Source organism: Mugil cephalus, chromosome 20 (genome assembly GCF_022458985.1).
Source record: "Mugil cephalus isolate CIBA_MC_2020 chromosome 20, CIBA_Mcephalus_1.1, whole genome shotgun sequence".
In the NCBI taxonomy this organism is placed as follows: domain Eukaryota; kingdom Metazoa; phylum Chordata; class Actinopteri; order Mugiliformes; family Mugilidae; genus Mugil; species Mugil cephalus.
Genome location: NC_061789.1, coordinates 19890769 through 19905333, shown reverse-complemented (window position 1 = coordinate 19905333; position 14565 = coordinate 19890769). Strand labels below are relative to the sequence as shown.

The window sequence follows — 14565 nt, the reverse complement described above, 5'->3', positions numbered from 1 at the left end:
GAACTTCTGTAACATAATTGGGAAAAACTTTCTGAAAAATATTTGATTTCCATTTTAGACAGAATTCTGCAAGTATGTTCACAACGTGGCTTCTCTGATGAGTTGAAAGTTGAGAATACATTATGTATCTATATAACTTCAGTTGTTTATTTGTTCTACTGCACAGATTAAAAAGAAAGAAATATAGGGGTGTTCTACAACTTTAGCAGTATATATATGTGTGTGTGTGTGTGTGTGTGTGTGTGTGTGTGTGTGTGTGTGTGTGTGTGTGGTGTAGTTTGTTGTAGGTCCTATCTGTGTAAGTCTGTGTAAATCAATATACTGTAACAACAAAATGTCAAAATGTTATGACTATAAAGATATATAATATAATTTTTTTTCAATGACAATCAAGTGACTTTTATAATGATAATTATAAAAATAATTATAATAGTAATAAAAACAGATACAAACAGTTAATGCAGGGCTGTTAGATCAAGATTATTCTAATTTTACTGAGGTTTAGACAACACTATAACAATATTTAGATGATGCGTCCTTGGACATAAAAAATGTCAGTTAAGGACATTTAGGAAAATGTAAATCTAATCAGTAAACAAGTCGGACTAATGAAGTGCAACACCGGTGATACACCGCTCTAGAGTTTATATTGTTTGCTAACAAAGTGTGAATAATTAATATAACACCCTGTGTGTGACTAATATATAACACTATGACTGTGACTTGTACTTGTTAGTGGTATTGTAGCTGAAGACAATTTATCTGCTGCAGCAGCTTGTTTGTTTTCAGACTTCACTTGAGAAACAAAGTTCAATCATGTAACTTCTGAGCAGCTGGTAGGTGGGTTTAGGTTTGGGGGAGTTGGTACACGTGCACGAGAACAGGGCGAGTACGAGCCCGCCCACAGGCCTCGGTCACGTGCGCAACGTGCGTTCGATTGGAAGTCGGTAAACAGGTGACGTCAGAGGGGCACCAAGTTAGCGAGAGCGAAAAACCGGATGGGGACATGATAACTGAAATTAAAAGCAATTAAAAGCAAAATAGTTACATCAAACTAAAATTTGAAATTGAGCTAAAAAATTTAATAATAGTTGGATTTGGGAATAATTATCTGGACAACAGCAGTTTTCTTGATGGAGTGTTAAATCTAAGAACAACTCCTTTCTCTAAATACATGTCATTAATTTGTCTTCCAATTAATGTTTAAACTCCATTACACATTTCCACGGTTTTGCATGTCTGGGTGATCCTCAGTTACTTATTTATCACCCCTAGTTGGTGTGCCGTGTCATGAAACCCAAGCGTCATCTACAGTCGGATACAACGCGTTGTTTTAAGGAGAAAATACCTTTACTGGCAACACAAAACAGGAGAAATAGTCGCGCTCTGCGTCACGGCTTTTATTTCGAAAATTCTTTACCGGAAAAGAATTATTGGTAAGTCGTGTTAACTTGCTGCTGCTGCTGTAGAGCCTAGCAAGGGGAGAGAACCGAAGGAGAAGGGAGAATCCGCATGAAGGAAAGAATTTTAAGCTCGATAAACACCTGGCAGCGTGGAAGAAAGCAACAGAACAGGTGGGTGAATGTTTCCCTTCGTGTCTGTAATTTATACTCCCTGGTCTCGGCTCCTACAAACGCTTGAAAATGGAGGTGAAATGTGGTTTCATCATGAGAAGCCTGCCCACAACACTGGATATAAAAAAAACAAGCTCACCACCACTAACAACAACAACAGCAACAGTAGCAGTAGCAGCTGCTGCAGTGCTAGCAACATTGCATAGAAGACCTTGGCGTGCAGTTTCAAACGAGGCAGGAACCATTTCAAATACGGCTACAGCAGAGAGCAGTCATTACAAGGCGCTAACGTTCCAGAAGCTACAGTAGTTAGCGGTGGCTGGTGACAAGCAGCCCTCATTGGTGGTGGGGTTCACGACACTCAGAGCACTGACCACTTTATGCAGGTTTACATGTTTATTAAACCAAACTAGACTCACAAACCATGAATAACTCAGAAACAAGTGAGAATATTTTCCAGATCGTGTTTTCGTGAAGGCTTACAGATGACAGAAATTGTTTTGTTTTTCCAGGTATCACCAGCAACTTGGCAACTTCTCTCCCCTGGCTCTCCAGCGTGTAAGGACACCCCCTTACCCCCATCATCATATCTTAAAAGTCACCTAGTGCCTCTGCCTGATAGGTCATAACCTCCCCCTGCACCTCACCAGTGCAAAAACAACAACAACAAAAAAAATCTGTACACCAGCAAGAAACTAACTGAAGCTTTCATCCATTTGAGCAGAGTCAGATTCACCACAGCTACCAAAGTTAACGGTCTGTATCAGCCACTATCCAAACTTCCGATTTCTCTCATTCTCAAACCTTCTCATCGCCCTCATCGAGTTGGAAATCTGACGACAGTAATTGCACCATTATGGCCTCCATCACCCAGTCATCTGAGCCTGAGATCCCAGACAACCACAAGGAGAGCTGGCTGGCGCTGCTTTCTGCTGCGGAAGCATATTGCCAAAAGTCTGGATGCGACCTGGCCATTCTCACAGCCTGTAAGAAGTTCCGGTCGTCGACTGGAGAAGGAGATGGGATGAGGAAACGGGAGAGCAGCAGTGCCTTTCCGAGGGAGTGTGATTTCTCCTATAGCGTGTGGGGTCAGGGATTTCTGGCTGAGTCGGCGCGCCGTTACGTGGATGACATCGGTGTGCTGCACTCCACAACCATGCTAACAGCCCAAAAGCACACACGCCAAGCAGGGGGAGAGGGGGGAACTAAGCTGGGGGTTGACCTGACCTCTGACCCTGCTCACAGGGGGGTGAGTGGACTGTTTTTGTTCGGAGTTATTCACTGGGCAAGTTCACATCCATAACGTGTTTTGTGCTCTGCAGAGCTTCACAGGAGACGGCGTGGTGGGAGGAGTGAGTCCCAACGGAAGGCTGTACTCCCAAAGTTACCCGTCGATCTACAGCTCAGCGGCTGTGAGCGGGCACGGCGGCAGGCACAACGGCAACGGAGAGGGCGACCGGGAGAAGAGCGCCCTGGAGATAGAGCAAGGGAGACAGAGGGCTGGGATCGAGGATTTGGAAGAAGAGTGTGAAGATGAGGACGAGGAGGAGGACATGGACGAGAGAAGACCCTACGGGAATGAGAGTGCTGGTGAAGGATCATACAATGTTTCCCAAATATAGCAAAAAGGTTTTTTTGTTTGATCCAGACAAATATGATTAAAGGACGATGGATTCCTTAAAATGCTGCACACAAAGGAGAAGCAGTTCATATTGGGAATTAAATAAAAACATTTTTGTCAACTTTACCTTGCGTGACCTCCAAAGTTGCGGCGTGATGGACGTACTGTTAATCATCTCCTTTTTGCTTCAGGTGTTTTTTCAATGGATGAGGACTCCATTTCTCGGGACTGCGAGCCATTCTTCGAGTCTGACGGGGAGGAGGAGAGCACTGACGGTAAGAGTGCGTTGTGCTGAATGAAAGTCTGGTATTATATGCTCAAAGTTATTGACATTTGTTATTCTATCTGTGTCAGGCTCGTTGAGCGAAGACGCCCCCCCACCATCTCGTGGCATGGCTATGGGTCAGTCTGCGTACTCATCCCGTCACACCCACCCCATGGCCCTGGCCCGCTCCCTGCCCGTCTCTGTGCCCGTGTGGGGCTGCAAGGGAAACAGAGCGGCTCAGGGAGATGGCAGCAGCGGAGAACGGGTGAGCATGGATCATTTTACAGAAGCACAGAGCTGCCGGGTTACACGCAGAGATCAAAACATTAATGCAGCGCAAATCCAGATTAGCTAGCCTGTAGATAGATTTGTGATGTACATAAGTCTGGCAACATATTTTGGGTTCAGGTCTCAACGACCTGACACTGATCAGCTCCCTGGAGTCATAATCCACAGGATCCTGACAGGGGCAACAGAGAGGACGGACATATCATTACTTCAAACACAGAATATGATTATGGCACAATCTTCTTAAACTCAGTAACTTAGTTTACTCATTGTTGTCTTTTTATTGAAAAATTAAATCTATGTGTGGCTCTCCTTTTTTTGCAACTTTTTTTTTGCCTTCTTTGGAGACATTTGGTTTCTGAACTTATTATCTAACTTTAGAGGAAACATAGAAAATTCAAACCACATTCGAAACTGCCCAGGTTCATTACTTTAGCCTCACATTTAATATTTAGAGATTTAGATTTAAAGCTTCTTCTTTTATTCTTGCTAAGTGATTACACAGTGTGCATTGAAAAATATGAGTTTAATTTCACTTCATATTACACAGGTCACTATAGCCGGGTTAAAGTTATAAGTGTTGGACTCGGTGAAGCCACACCAAGTTGACATCCTCATTCATGAGAAGTGCCTGTACTGTATAAAACATGACTCATGCTCATGCAAGTCTTGCCAGTTAATTATGATTCAGCTAGCGCTGATCTAGTGCTGGCATGTTATGAATGACTACAGGGACAGGAGCTGATGTTTATCTGTGACTAGTTATTCAATAGAATCATATAGTAAAAACAAAAACGATAATAAATTGTTCGTAATTAAATGGGTGTTTTTTTTTTTCTGTCCAAAGACCAAGACAAAGACTCTGTTCAGCTCCCAGTAGGGATACACCAAGCTAATGGCCACAGCAGCTCCATTGGTTTCATGTGAAAAACGTTCTGTAAAAGTGTTAAAAGTGTTGAAGGTCATGCTGGGCAAATATTTAAAGTGAATAATAAATGTGATGTTAATGTTCAGTGTCTTTGTGTCCAATTCTCAGGTGGGCTGTGCTGACCTGGAGCACATCGCCGCCAGTATGAAGGCCTTGCTGGCCCCCGGTGCCACTGACGGGACGGAAATGTTTGGGGCCCTGCCCAGACCCCGTCTCAACACAGGGGACTTCTCCCTAAAGCACTGAGAGAGCGAGAGAAAGAAAGTGAGTGAAGCAAGAAGAGAGAAAGGGATTGAGTCAGAGAGAAATATGGAGAGAGGTTGTGGTGATGGGAGGAAACCTGGATTGGCTGGCAAATGTGACGTACACGATATGAAACAATGTAAAAGCTAGTACCTCCATTTATTTCTCACTAACCAAAATTAACGGCACATGCTTTGAGGAGTCATGAAGACGTGTTGTTATGAACACTAATAACATTCTCAACACTACACCCCTCCCCCCACATTCACAAAATACTTCACAATACTAGCCACTAAAGGACACTACATTAAGATTGGGCCTCAAGATGTGTGTGTAGTGACGCACTGCACTGAACAAGACACTAAAACAAACTGTGTAATGTGTAACTGATGCTGAGCATTTGCCTTTTGGTCAAATTACCTGTGAAGTGGTGAGATGCTAGAGAACAGTTCATTGGCTCTGCTGCTGCATGCTAACACATTAGCTTTCAGTGATAGTAGCTTAATTATGAAACCCGTAGCTCTAAAGCTAAATGCTGCTGAAGAAAAATTTGGTCATACATTTTTATGTCTTCTTTTTGAGAGTTGGGTGACAAGATTGAGTCTTCTGTTAAATGTGAAGTTAGAATCTGGGGAAGCTTAGCTTAGCTTAGCTTGGTAGGCTAAAAGCAATCTAGCTACAGCTAGCTGAACCCTTCACCTTTAAGGCTAGCTAATTAGCATGTTATATCTTGACTGTTTAATATGTGTACAGCAGAAGCTACAACTGGTTTATCCATCTCATCTCCTCATGTTCATACCTGGTTACGTTCAATGCTAAAGTTGCAGTCACATCGTTTAAACAAAAATTTGTAAGACTCTGTTTACAGATGCCATCGTTCCATTATGTGGCTAAAATATAATTTAATGGTGTTTCATATAAAAATGTTTGCACCTGTAGGTCATTCACTCTTATCATGAAGAAGCCAGTTTTCATCGATCTGGCCTCACTGGCATTTAGCACAACATGCTAATATGTTAGCACCACTACATGGATGTTTTCTCTGCATGCTCCCATCATTTACTGGTAAAGATGGCCAACAGGGTAGTTGTCACCCCCTAGGAAACAGAGGGTTTCCTTTAAGGAGAAGAACCCAGAGAATTGTTTCACTTAACATAAAGCAGTGGCTTTTCAAGATGTGAGCAGAGGACACCAGCACCTCCTCATAACATGCCTATTTTTACTTTCACCTTTGCCAATGAATGACTGACTGATAGAATGATTTTAAACCAAAAGTTCTAGGAGATGGTATCGTTTGTTCGTTTTCTTCTTTTTTTTTTTTTTCCTTTGGCTCCAGAAAACTTGTAGAAATGATTGAATGAATGACAAAGTGACTGTGTGTGAGAAAGGAAGAAAGATTGGGTTGATTTGAAAGAAAGAAAAAAATGTCAATCGCCGACATTGCAAAAACAAGTAAATGTTCTGTTAAGTACTTTTATGTTTCAAATAAAGGAGCAACACCAAGTGAAAAGACTCCATGTGTGTTTATTTGAACAAACGTGTGAGACTGTTATGTTACTAGTGGTCTCTAGATGGCGTCAGCGGACTCTATTAGAAGAGAATCTGTGTGTGTGATTTCAACTCTGCAGCATTACACAGATATAATAAATGATGTCAGCGCAATTACACAATGGCAAGATTTATTGGCCACACTAAGCACATGGACAAAGAAACAGACTCTTAACAAGCACTCATGTGAAGCCCTGCGTGTAACGAAGCATACTTTAATTTCTCTCGGTTAAATCAAATTCACAAAATACACAATATTCAGTCAAATAATTACTGGCTATAGTATGAAATAAATAAGCTTCTGTCATGCACCAGAGGAAGCAGCTTCCTCCTTTTTAAATGTACACTACTTGACCCTTCCTCATGGTAATTCTCCCCTGTGTCACTGATCCTTTTTCCTAATAAGGCAGAAGGAACTTGTGCCAACCCAGAACCCGGGAAAAATCTTCTCCGGCACGTTGGCTTTGAACTTGTGAATCAGCTGCACCTCTTTCTCGCCCTCCCCCTCCACTATGAGGAACTTTATGATGCCGGCGGGCTGGTCGATGTAGACGCCTATGGTGGGACACGCAGGCAGCTGGACGTCCACGTTCTCGCTGTTGTGCCAGACTTGATAGCAGGAACCGGACCAGCCGACGCCCCAGGAGGTGGTGTTTTCCCCAAGGCCGCAGGGCCCGTCCTGGACCTTCCTGGGTGCGCTCTCACACACCACCCCAATCACCACCCAGCCATCGTAGTCCACCTCCCAGTACCCCCGACAGCCCAGCAGGCTTTCCTTACACAGCACCTACAAAGTGAGGGAAAAGTCCAACGTTGCATAATATGATTCTCAGAGTTAAAGTTAATACACAAGATTTCTTGAGCAACTGAACCGTTCAGTCTGGAAAACAATAATAAGGTTTCTGTTATTCTGGAAGAAAAACTGTCTGGTTTATAATGACATCAACCAGTACTGCTCTACTCCAAATGTGTTCTGTGAAAGTATTATACACAGTGTTTGTTAAATACTTGCAGTGTTTACTTTAAGTTCTTTTGTATTTTTGTATTTACACCTTTGCTATAATCGGAGTTCCACAAGCTCAGAAAATTTAAAATGACTAAATGAACTGAAGGCAAAATGATATATAAGTGGGGGTAGTGTTTCAGTGGCATCCTCAGTATCCTGATGTCCCGTACCTGTGGAGAGTGCTCATATCTCTCAGGCCTGTTGGGATACGGGCAGACAGCATCTGAAGTACGAGCTACCTTAGAGCCACCCTCTGAAATCCACAACAGCTTCTGAGCAGTTTTATCATCCAGAGACAGGGGGAGCCAGTCTGAGAAAGTTAAAAACAGGAAACTGAAGGTGCAGAGGCAGAGGCAGAGGCAGACAAGGACTCGGAAGGAGAAGATAATTGAATGAAGAAAAAAATCTAATGGTTGCATTTGACAAAGATAAGCATTGGGGTCTGTGGCCTTATCCTGATCTACTCTTGATCTACTGTTATTTTTTTCTACTAGGCAGCTTTTTACATTTTCAAAATTCATTTTTAGTGCTGAAACATGTGTCCAACTTTACCTCTGTAAATGGCCAAGGAGAGGAAATTAAGGATTAAATTGATAAACTGCAGCGGTTTGGGATAATAATGATACTACTATACTACTATGTAATATACTATTATATTATTATTATTATATAATCAGTCTACAACTTTGATTTAGTTATGCATTTTTATGCAATTCTTCAATTATAATATGTTTAACTCATTGAGCATCACAATACAGCCTACAGCCTTTGTCATTGATTATAGATCACATGTGACTTTACATATGTTGATAATTAATTAGACTTGTGAATTTGTCATTGATGCAGCTAACAATGCAGTACTAAATATACTGGTGAAAAGTTAATTGAATGTGTAAATGCTCAAAATACTAAATCATTTCTCATGTCTGTATTTACTTCTAAACTACCTTAATGTATTGGATTTTAACTTTAATAATTCATGATATTTATGGCACACTCATTACTGTTGAAAACCTTTGCATGGCATTTATTTGGAATGTGTTTTTCTTTTTTTAAAACGCAGATTAAAAAAAAAAAAAAAAAAAGGCTTACATTTCATGAAGTCAGCCCTGGTGGTGGGCTCAGGGATATTTGGTTCATATGGTGGCAGCTTTTCTGAAGACAGATCAAGAGAATCACATCAAACTTTATCAAGCGTGGACCAATAATTTAGGTCCATTTAATCAAAGCATTGGTTCTCATTATGAATACTCCACACTCCAGACAGCAATGCTTTAAGTTGATCTTTACCTTCTGCAGCGCTACTGCTTTTCCTTCCTGGAACAGAAACAGATAGTCACAGATCAGTGGTAGGTGAACCATAGCCTCACGCCAGAGATTCTCCTCACAGTGACTTCCATACAACAGAAATGCACATCATTCTGGGTGATTTCTCCTACAGAGTCATCCATCTGCACATCTGCACTAAGTCACCTGCTGCTCTCAACATACTGTAGATGACAGAGGAGTATGTGCGCAATGTCGACTCACTGATCCATGATGGATCCCAGAGCTCTCCACGGTTCATCTTTCAACAGAGGGACTCCAGAGGCCCCAGCGTACATTTGTTAAGGATCACAGCCACTGACAGCAGGAGACGGGTTCTAAGAATACACTTTGTGCATGAAGCTGTGTCTTCACTACTCTGAGGGGGGATGTTTGTCATGTTGAGGGCTGGTGTGTAATCTCTGTTTGTTTGTTTGTTCGTCCTTCAGTCCGTGAGTCACCGTGTCTTCTGACATTTGGAGAAAACTATGAGCCCATAGTCATCCTCCTTTGGTCGTGAACAGTCACCCCTCAAGTTTCTCAGATTTCACTCAGACAGCTATCCACTCATCATTCTTACTCATCCATCTGGACTGGCTTATTTAGTGTGTCCTTTCTCCCATATTAAACAGAAGTGAATCAATTTAAGGACGATTCTAAACGTGTCCGTGGCTGTAAGATCAATGTATTACTGTGTATCCAAACAGGCTTTCTTTTCAGACTTTCAACATTTTTTTGCAGAAAATAACCCGTATAATGCAGTTGTGAATTCTAAATTCTAATCCTAAACAATTCAGAGGAATAAATCTTCGCTGCACTTCGTTAAACAAGAGGTTCATACAGACTTTCTGAAATCATGCGCTTTACATAGTTTATCATAAAGTTTAAATATACTTAAAATATGGAGACCTGCACAAAACACACCTCAGGCAAAAAATAAATAAATAAAATAAGAAATTGCTTACAGTATAATTTCTCTGTTGAATTTAGAGATCACTGTAACGAAGAAAAGAAAGACTGGAGCAAGACCAGATTGAATATGCTGAAACCAGGTTTTAAGACCATAGTAATTAGGAAAGAAACGGTTCAGAGTGTTTCCATAAACGCCACAAACGCAAAATGCTGCACTGTAAGTTAAAGTCTCAAACTACTGTATATAATTAATGGAATAATAATATAATGATAATTCCTGATGTATTCATGTAATATTATTGTTAGTCAAAGTGGGGTGGATGTTAACTCTTTGACACACTGCTGGGATTTTTTTTACTTCTAACATGTTTGTGAGCTCATTTGTAAAGTTTTAATTTGATTCTTGGAATCCTATTTTTGCCATACTTAAAAAAAAAATAAAAAGTACATTTTAGCATAAAGAAATCTCATCTCATCTCATCACTTAATCCTTCACTAGGGTCGCAGGGGTTGCTGGAGCCTATCCCAGCTGGCATTGGGCGAGAGGCGGGGTACACCCTGGACAAGTCACGTAAAGAAATGTGAAAGTAAATATATATAATTCAGTGTTTCAGTTATATGGATATATTTGGTTCTGTCCTAAGGTCTTTGATCTCAGCAGTCCTATAATAATAATAATAATAATAAAAAAAACTCTCCATCCTGCATGGCCCTCAGCTCAGGAGGATGCCAATGAATGTGAGGACAAATGTGAGGCTGGTATACAATCTCCAATGGCACCGCTTTCCCTGAATCACACTGGCTCGTAGTTCATTCATGCGCCGCTCTGAGAATTGGGTTTCCAGAAAGTGAGTTGCCAACTTTAAATCTGCTGATTTTGAAGGAGCAGATCCAGGACCAGAGCATCTGAGAACTGACTGGACATGTAGTCCATATGTTATTATGGAGCCTCATGTATCAATGTTCAGATGTAAGTGCATATTCATTGTTGGTGGGAGTACATACAGCTAATGGCAGACGGCTGAAACCTGAGGCGAGGAAGAGAGATTTTGCAGGACAAAGACAAATAGAGTGAAGGTCATGAAGCCCTCAATAAAAATTGGCTGCGCAGAAAGTCGGAAGTGACAGATCACTTCATCAGTTTTATTCTCCTCCCTCTCCCTCTCTGCCATTAAGGAAGGATAAGGCAGGGGCATGATAACAAAAAAAGCCTTCCCGGAATGATCACAATACTAAGACGAATTCCTGCAGAGAGATTAGAGGACGGAAATTTGGAGAAATTTTTACGCTGTCATTACAGTCAGGTAACCTCAGAGTGAAGCGCCATGCTACTAAGTAAGTTGTGCGATTGAATATGTGCCAGAACCCTGGCTGCTCTATGGGGGTTAAAACCTTTTGGATGTCTCTCTACGCTCGGCGGGATCAACAGGAAAGTTCCACGGGCATAAACAGGTACTCAAAAAGATTGATGACTTGACATCACACCAATAGAGACATGAAGGAGACAGAGCGGGGTGCAACACTGAGGTGTGAGGCATGAAAATATTTCAGGGCAGCAGGACCATAAATAATGACACCTCATGAATCAAGTCAGGAATAATGGATGAATATCTGGACGGAGCTGCTTCTCGGGGGGCGCTTGAGCAGGTACCAGAACAGGATTTGAGTCGGATGAAAGCGATTGCCAACGACAAGCTAGAAAACATGAGCGTCAACCCTCTGAGCACATGTTCAAAGGAGTGAATAGCTCAGCACGGTCGAGCTGAAAGGTCAGCGGAGGATGTCTTGATGCTTCATGAGAACTGTTTGTTTTGGACGGTCATGAGGGAAAGAGTTTTCCCCTCCACAGATTCCCCTCTCAGTGGGATGGACCTACATTATCTGTGCAGATCAGGTTCTAAACATCCCACTGAGACAGCAAGATCAGAAGACAGTGAGATGAGGAGGTGGGAGATCCAGACTCATCCCTCTGGTTCCTGACAAGTGTCTAAGGCTACTTGGCTGAGACTGTATGATGGGCTAACATCTGAAGGTGAAAGATTTAAGGGAAATGCCGAAATCAGGGGCTAACATGTGCAAAAAAGGCATTCCATACTGAATTATTTAATCATAAGAGAAGTGAGTAAGCCATTAAAGAACACTAAGATAGACATCTCATACCTTGAATTACTGTGCAGCATTTCACACTCAATTATAATGGCAGCCAGAGACGAGGGATTAGTGACCATGTGCATTATTATGGATTGAGAAGCAAAGAGTGTTGGTTAGAAATGGAAATCTTCCACATAAACTGTCTACCTATGAGCATGAGCGAGAGTACGAAGCAACGCAAGCGTGCCGAGACAGGTGTGTCACATTGCATGGGGACAGAAACATGAGCTCTGAAACTGCAGATGAGGCCGTGACATTGAAAAACCCTCGTTGACATGATTAATAGGCCTGAGAAAACTGGCAGGAGCCGAGGTGTGGAAGGACGCCTGGCTCGGAGCTGATTTACGTGGATGGTCAGCACCAAATAAACGATATACAAAACACATGATTAAATTGCCATAAAACACTGTGACAAGCGATGAATAAAGTTTAACCTGCTCAAGTAGTGACAGATTTTGAATGGAGGGAAAAATAACATAGCACAGTACAAGTGCACATCTCTGTGGTTATTATATGATTACTGGTTATCATATGTTATCTTATGTTTCCTTAAATTATGTTAATTCGCATCTGAAATGTGTTTCTGCACAAAAAGAAAGTAAATAAGTGATAAAGAAGATTTTATTTAATAAAAATTGATATATTTAATTGTGAAAAGTACCCAGAGTTTAGAAGCCACATAATATGGAGCAATAAATGCTTTAAAATAACAGTAAATTAACGCAACTGTCAAATTTGAGTACACAGATTCACACATTCACACACAAAAAATACACATTCCATATTTAATAATATATTGCATAAGGGTACGATTTATCTGTGTTTTAGTAACCAATATTGTTTGCAATAAGCAGTTGATGCATTTGACTCAGGTGAGGATGGTTTCTTACCTGCTTTCCTGGGCACCGGCATGATTGTCTCTGTGCTCACAGTACTGACTGGCATTAAACGGGTAAGGTCTTGGGATGTATCTCCGAAAGGGGTCTCTTTTATGAACTTCCAAATGAACGGGGGAGGAGGGAAAATTAGAGAAGAGCTTTGGTTGGATAGGATGGAACGCGTACCCAAAGGGATGGTACTGTCACATGAAACTCCCGATCCTTTCTGGGAGACAGACTGATGGAGACAAGCAAATACCCAATATATCCCAAGTATGCACACTTATTTGCATACACATGGACTGAGCCCATGTCTGGGTACATACCCAGATCTCAAAAGACATTCATGCAAAATGACACAGACAAATTTAAGTTATTATGCTAGATGGTGCCAGAATTCTAATATAACATCTCAAAACACATTCATGCATGCTTTGTTTTGTCACCGTAGCAACAAAAAAATAAACAAACAAACAAAAACAAGAACTGACACAAGGTTTAGGTGTTATTTTCTGTAAAGAGAGAGTGAGCTGTCAGTCTATAAGATGGCAGCCGACTGCTCAGCAGGGAGCTGTCATCAGACCAGTGCCTCATCAATCAGCAAGTGCTCTGGTTAAGAGCTCTGGGTAATGTGGATCGAACCCAGCTCCTACAGAACAGCTAAAACTAAGATTAGTAGTTAGGAGTTCACTTTATACGATATGATACGGTATGATATGATATGATACACGATACGATATGATGCAATACGATGCAATACGACGCAATACGATGCAATACGATACGATGCAGTACAATACACTACAGTACGATATGATACGATGCGGTATAATACGATACGATACGATACGATACAACATGATATAACACAATATGATATGATTATCCTATAATTTATCCCACAGTGGGGACATTTGCAGCAGCATAATTAAAAACAAGAAAAAGTGAACACTGAATAAAAACAAAATTAATTAAATACAGCAGTAGTTGTACACTTGTCTACTGGGAGCAGACTTGGTTTCCTTACAGGACAACATGGACATGGACATGGACAACCCGCTCTACCTACTGAGTCACAGCCGTCCAAAGCAGCTCCAGCAGTGCACGATGTACATTTTCATGTGCATTTTTTTTCCCTTATAAATACTTTCCTCTTTTGAAGCTTTTTGCTCAGTAGGACTGAATACATAATGCTTATTTTCTTTCAAATCTAATTGAAGGCATCTCTTTTAGCCTGAGTGGAGAGATGGACAGAAAATGGAGGCAGAGAGGGTGGGAGAGACACACAGGGAAGGGCACCAAGTGCGGGATTCGAACCGGGGGCCGCCTGCAGAGAGGACTTATAGCCTCAACACATGCTCCACTTAGTGAACTGGACACTGCCCCAATAATATACGTATTATTAGTAAAATTTACAACTTTACTCAGGAATATAAGAAATCATGAGGCAGAATTTATATAGTTACATAATATGTGAGGAAGATCTTAGCTGTGAATGACATTTGTGTGTCTCTGCACAGTGCTTGCTATGTCTAGACTGTTCCATCTTACAGGAAATAACTCTCTGTCACGACAAGGTGTCTAACTGTTATAAGGGCAAGAATTTTAACAAGGTGCAACCAGCCACTTAACGCCGGCTCCATACACTGTGTGCGAGGCATGAAAACTAATTTCAACACCTGCTTCTAACTGCTGTCAGTGAGTGGGCTTAAATAGTATTGTACCGTGACCTCTGGGTGTCTTTAGGGACGCTACATTATACATGCAATGAACATTGTGTAATATTCCAGTAGCTGTTAGGTGTCTCATCGTGTTACTTCATTACAACTAACATGATGGAACGGTG

At 41.4% G+C, this 14565-nt stretch overlaps 2 protein-coding genes across 2 annotated transcripts; one reads left to right on the top strand and one right to left on the bottom strand.

Moving 5' to 3' along the window:
- Positions 1-1420: 1420 nt before the first annotated feature.
- Positions 1421-6429, top strand: akt1s1 (AKT1 substrate 1 (proline-rich)). Its single transcript, XM_047571496.1, has 6 exons — positions 1421-1574; positions 2087-2823; positions 2897-3164; positions 3387-3470; positions 3550-3725; positions 4785-6429. Exons 2-6 carry the CDS (start codon positions 2431-2433, stop codon positions 4920-4922), a joined length of 1059 nt encoding a protein of 352 aa, XP_047427452.1. The 5' UTR covers positions 1421-1574; positions 2087-2430; the 3' UTR covers positions 4923-6429.
- A 152-nt stretch (positions 6430-6581) lies between these two features.
- zgc:195001 (uncharacterized protein LOC567531 homolog) lies at positions 6582-12846 on the bottom strand. Its single transcript, XM_047571497.1, has 5 exons — positions 12732-12846; positions 8764-8790; positions 8566-8628; positions 7644-7783; positions 6582-7254 (listed from the first exon to the last, which is right to left on the bottom strand). Exons 1-5 carry the CDS (start codon positions 12784-12786, stop codon positions 6850-6852), a joined length of 690 nt encoding a protein of 229 aa, XP_047427453.1. The 5' UTR covers positions 12787-12846; the 3' UTR covers positions 6582-6849.
- Positions 12847-14565: the final 1719 nt, after the last annotated feature.

Coding starts and splice junctions, on each gene's coding strand:
- zgc:195001 (XM_047571497.1), bottom strand. CDS start 12,786: ATGCCAGTCAGTACTGTGAGCACAGAGACAATCATGCCGGTGCCCAGG. Junction 8,791..12,731: donor GCCGGTGCCCAGGAAAGCAG/GTAAGAAACCAT, acceptor TTTCTGTTCCAG/GAAGGAAAAGCAGTAGCGCT. Junction 7,255..7,643: donor GATATGAGCACTCTCCACAG/GTACGGGACATC, acceptor CTCACTTTGTAG/GTGCTGTGTAAGGAAAGCCT.
- akt1s1 (XM_047571496.1), top strand. CDS start 2,431: ATGGCCTCCATCACCCAGTCATCTGAGCCTGAGATCCCAGACAACCAC. Junction 2,824..2,896: donor CTGACCCTGCTCACAGGGGG/GTGAGTGGACTG, acceptor TGTGCTCTGCAG/AGCTTCACAGGAGACGGCGT. Junction 3,726..4,784: donor ATGGCAGCAGCGGAGAACGG/GTGAGCATGGAT, acceptor TCCAATTCTCAG/GTGGGCTGTGCTGACCTGGA.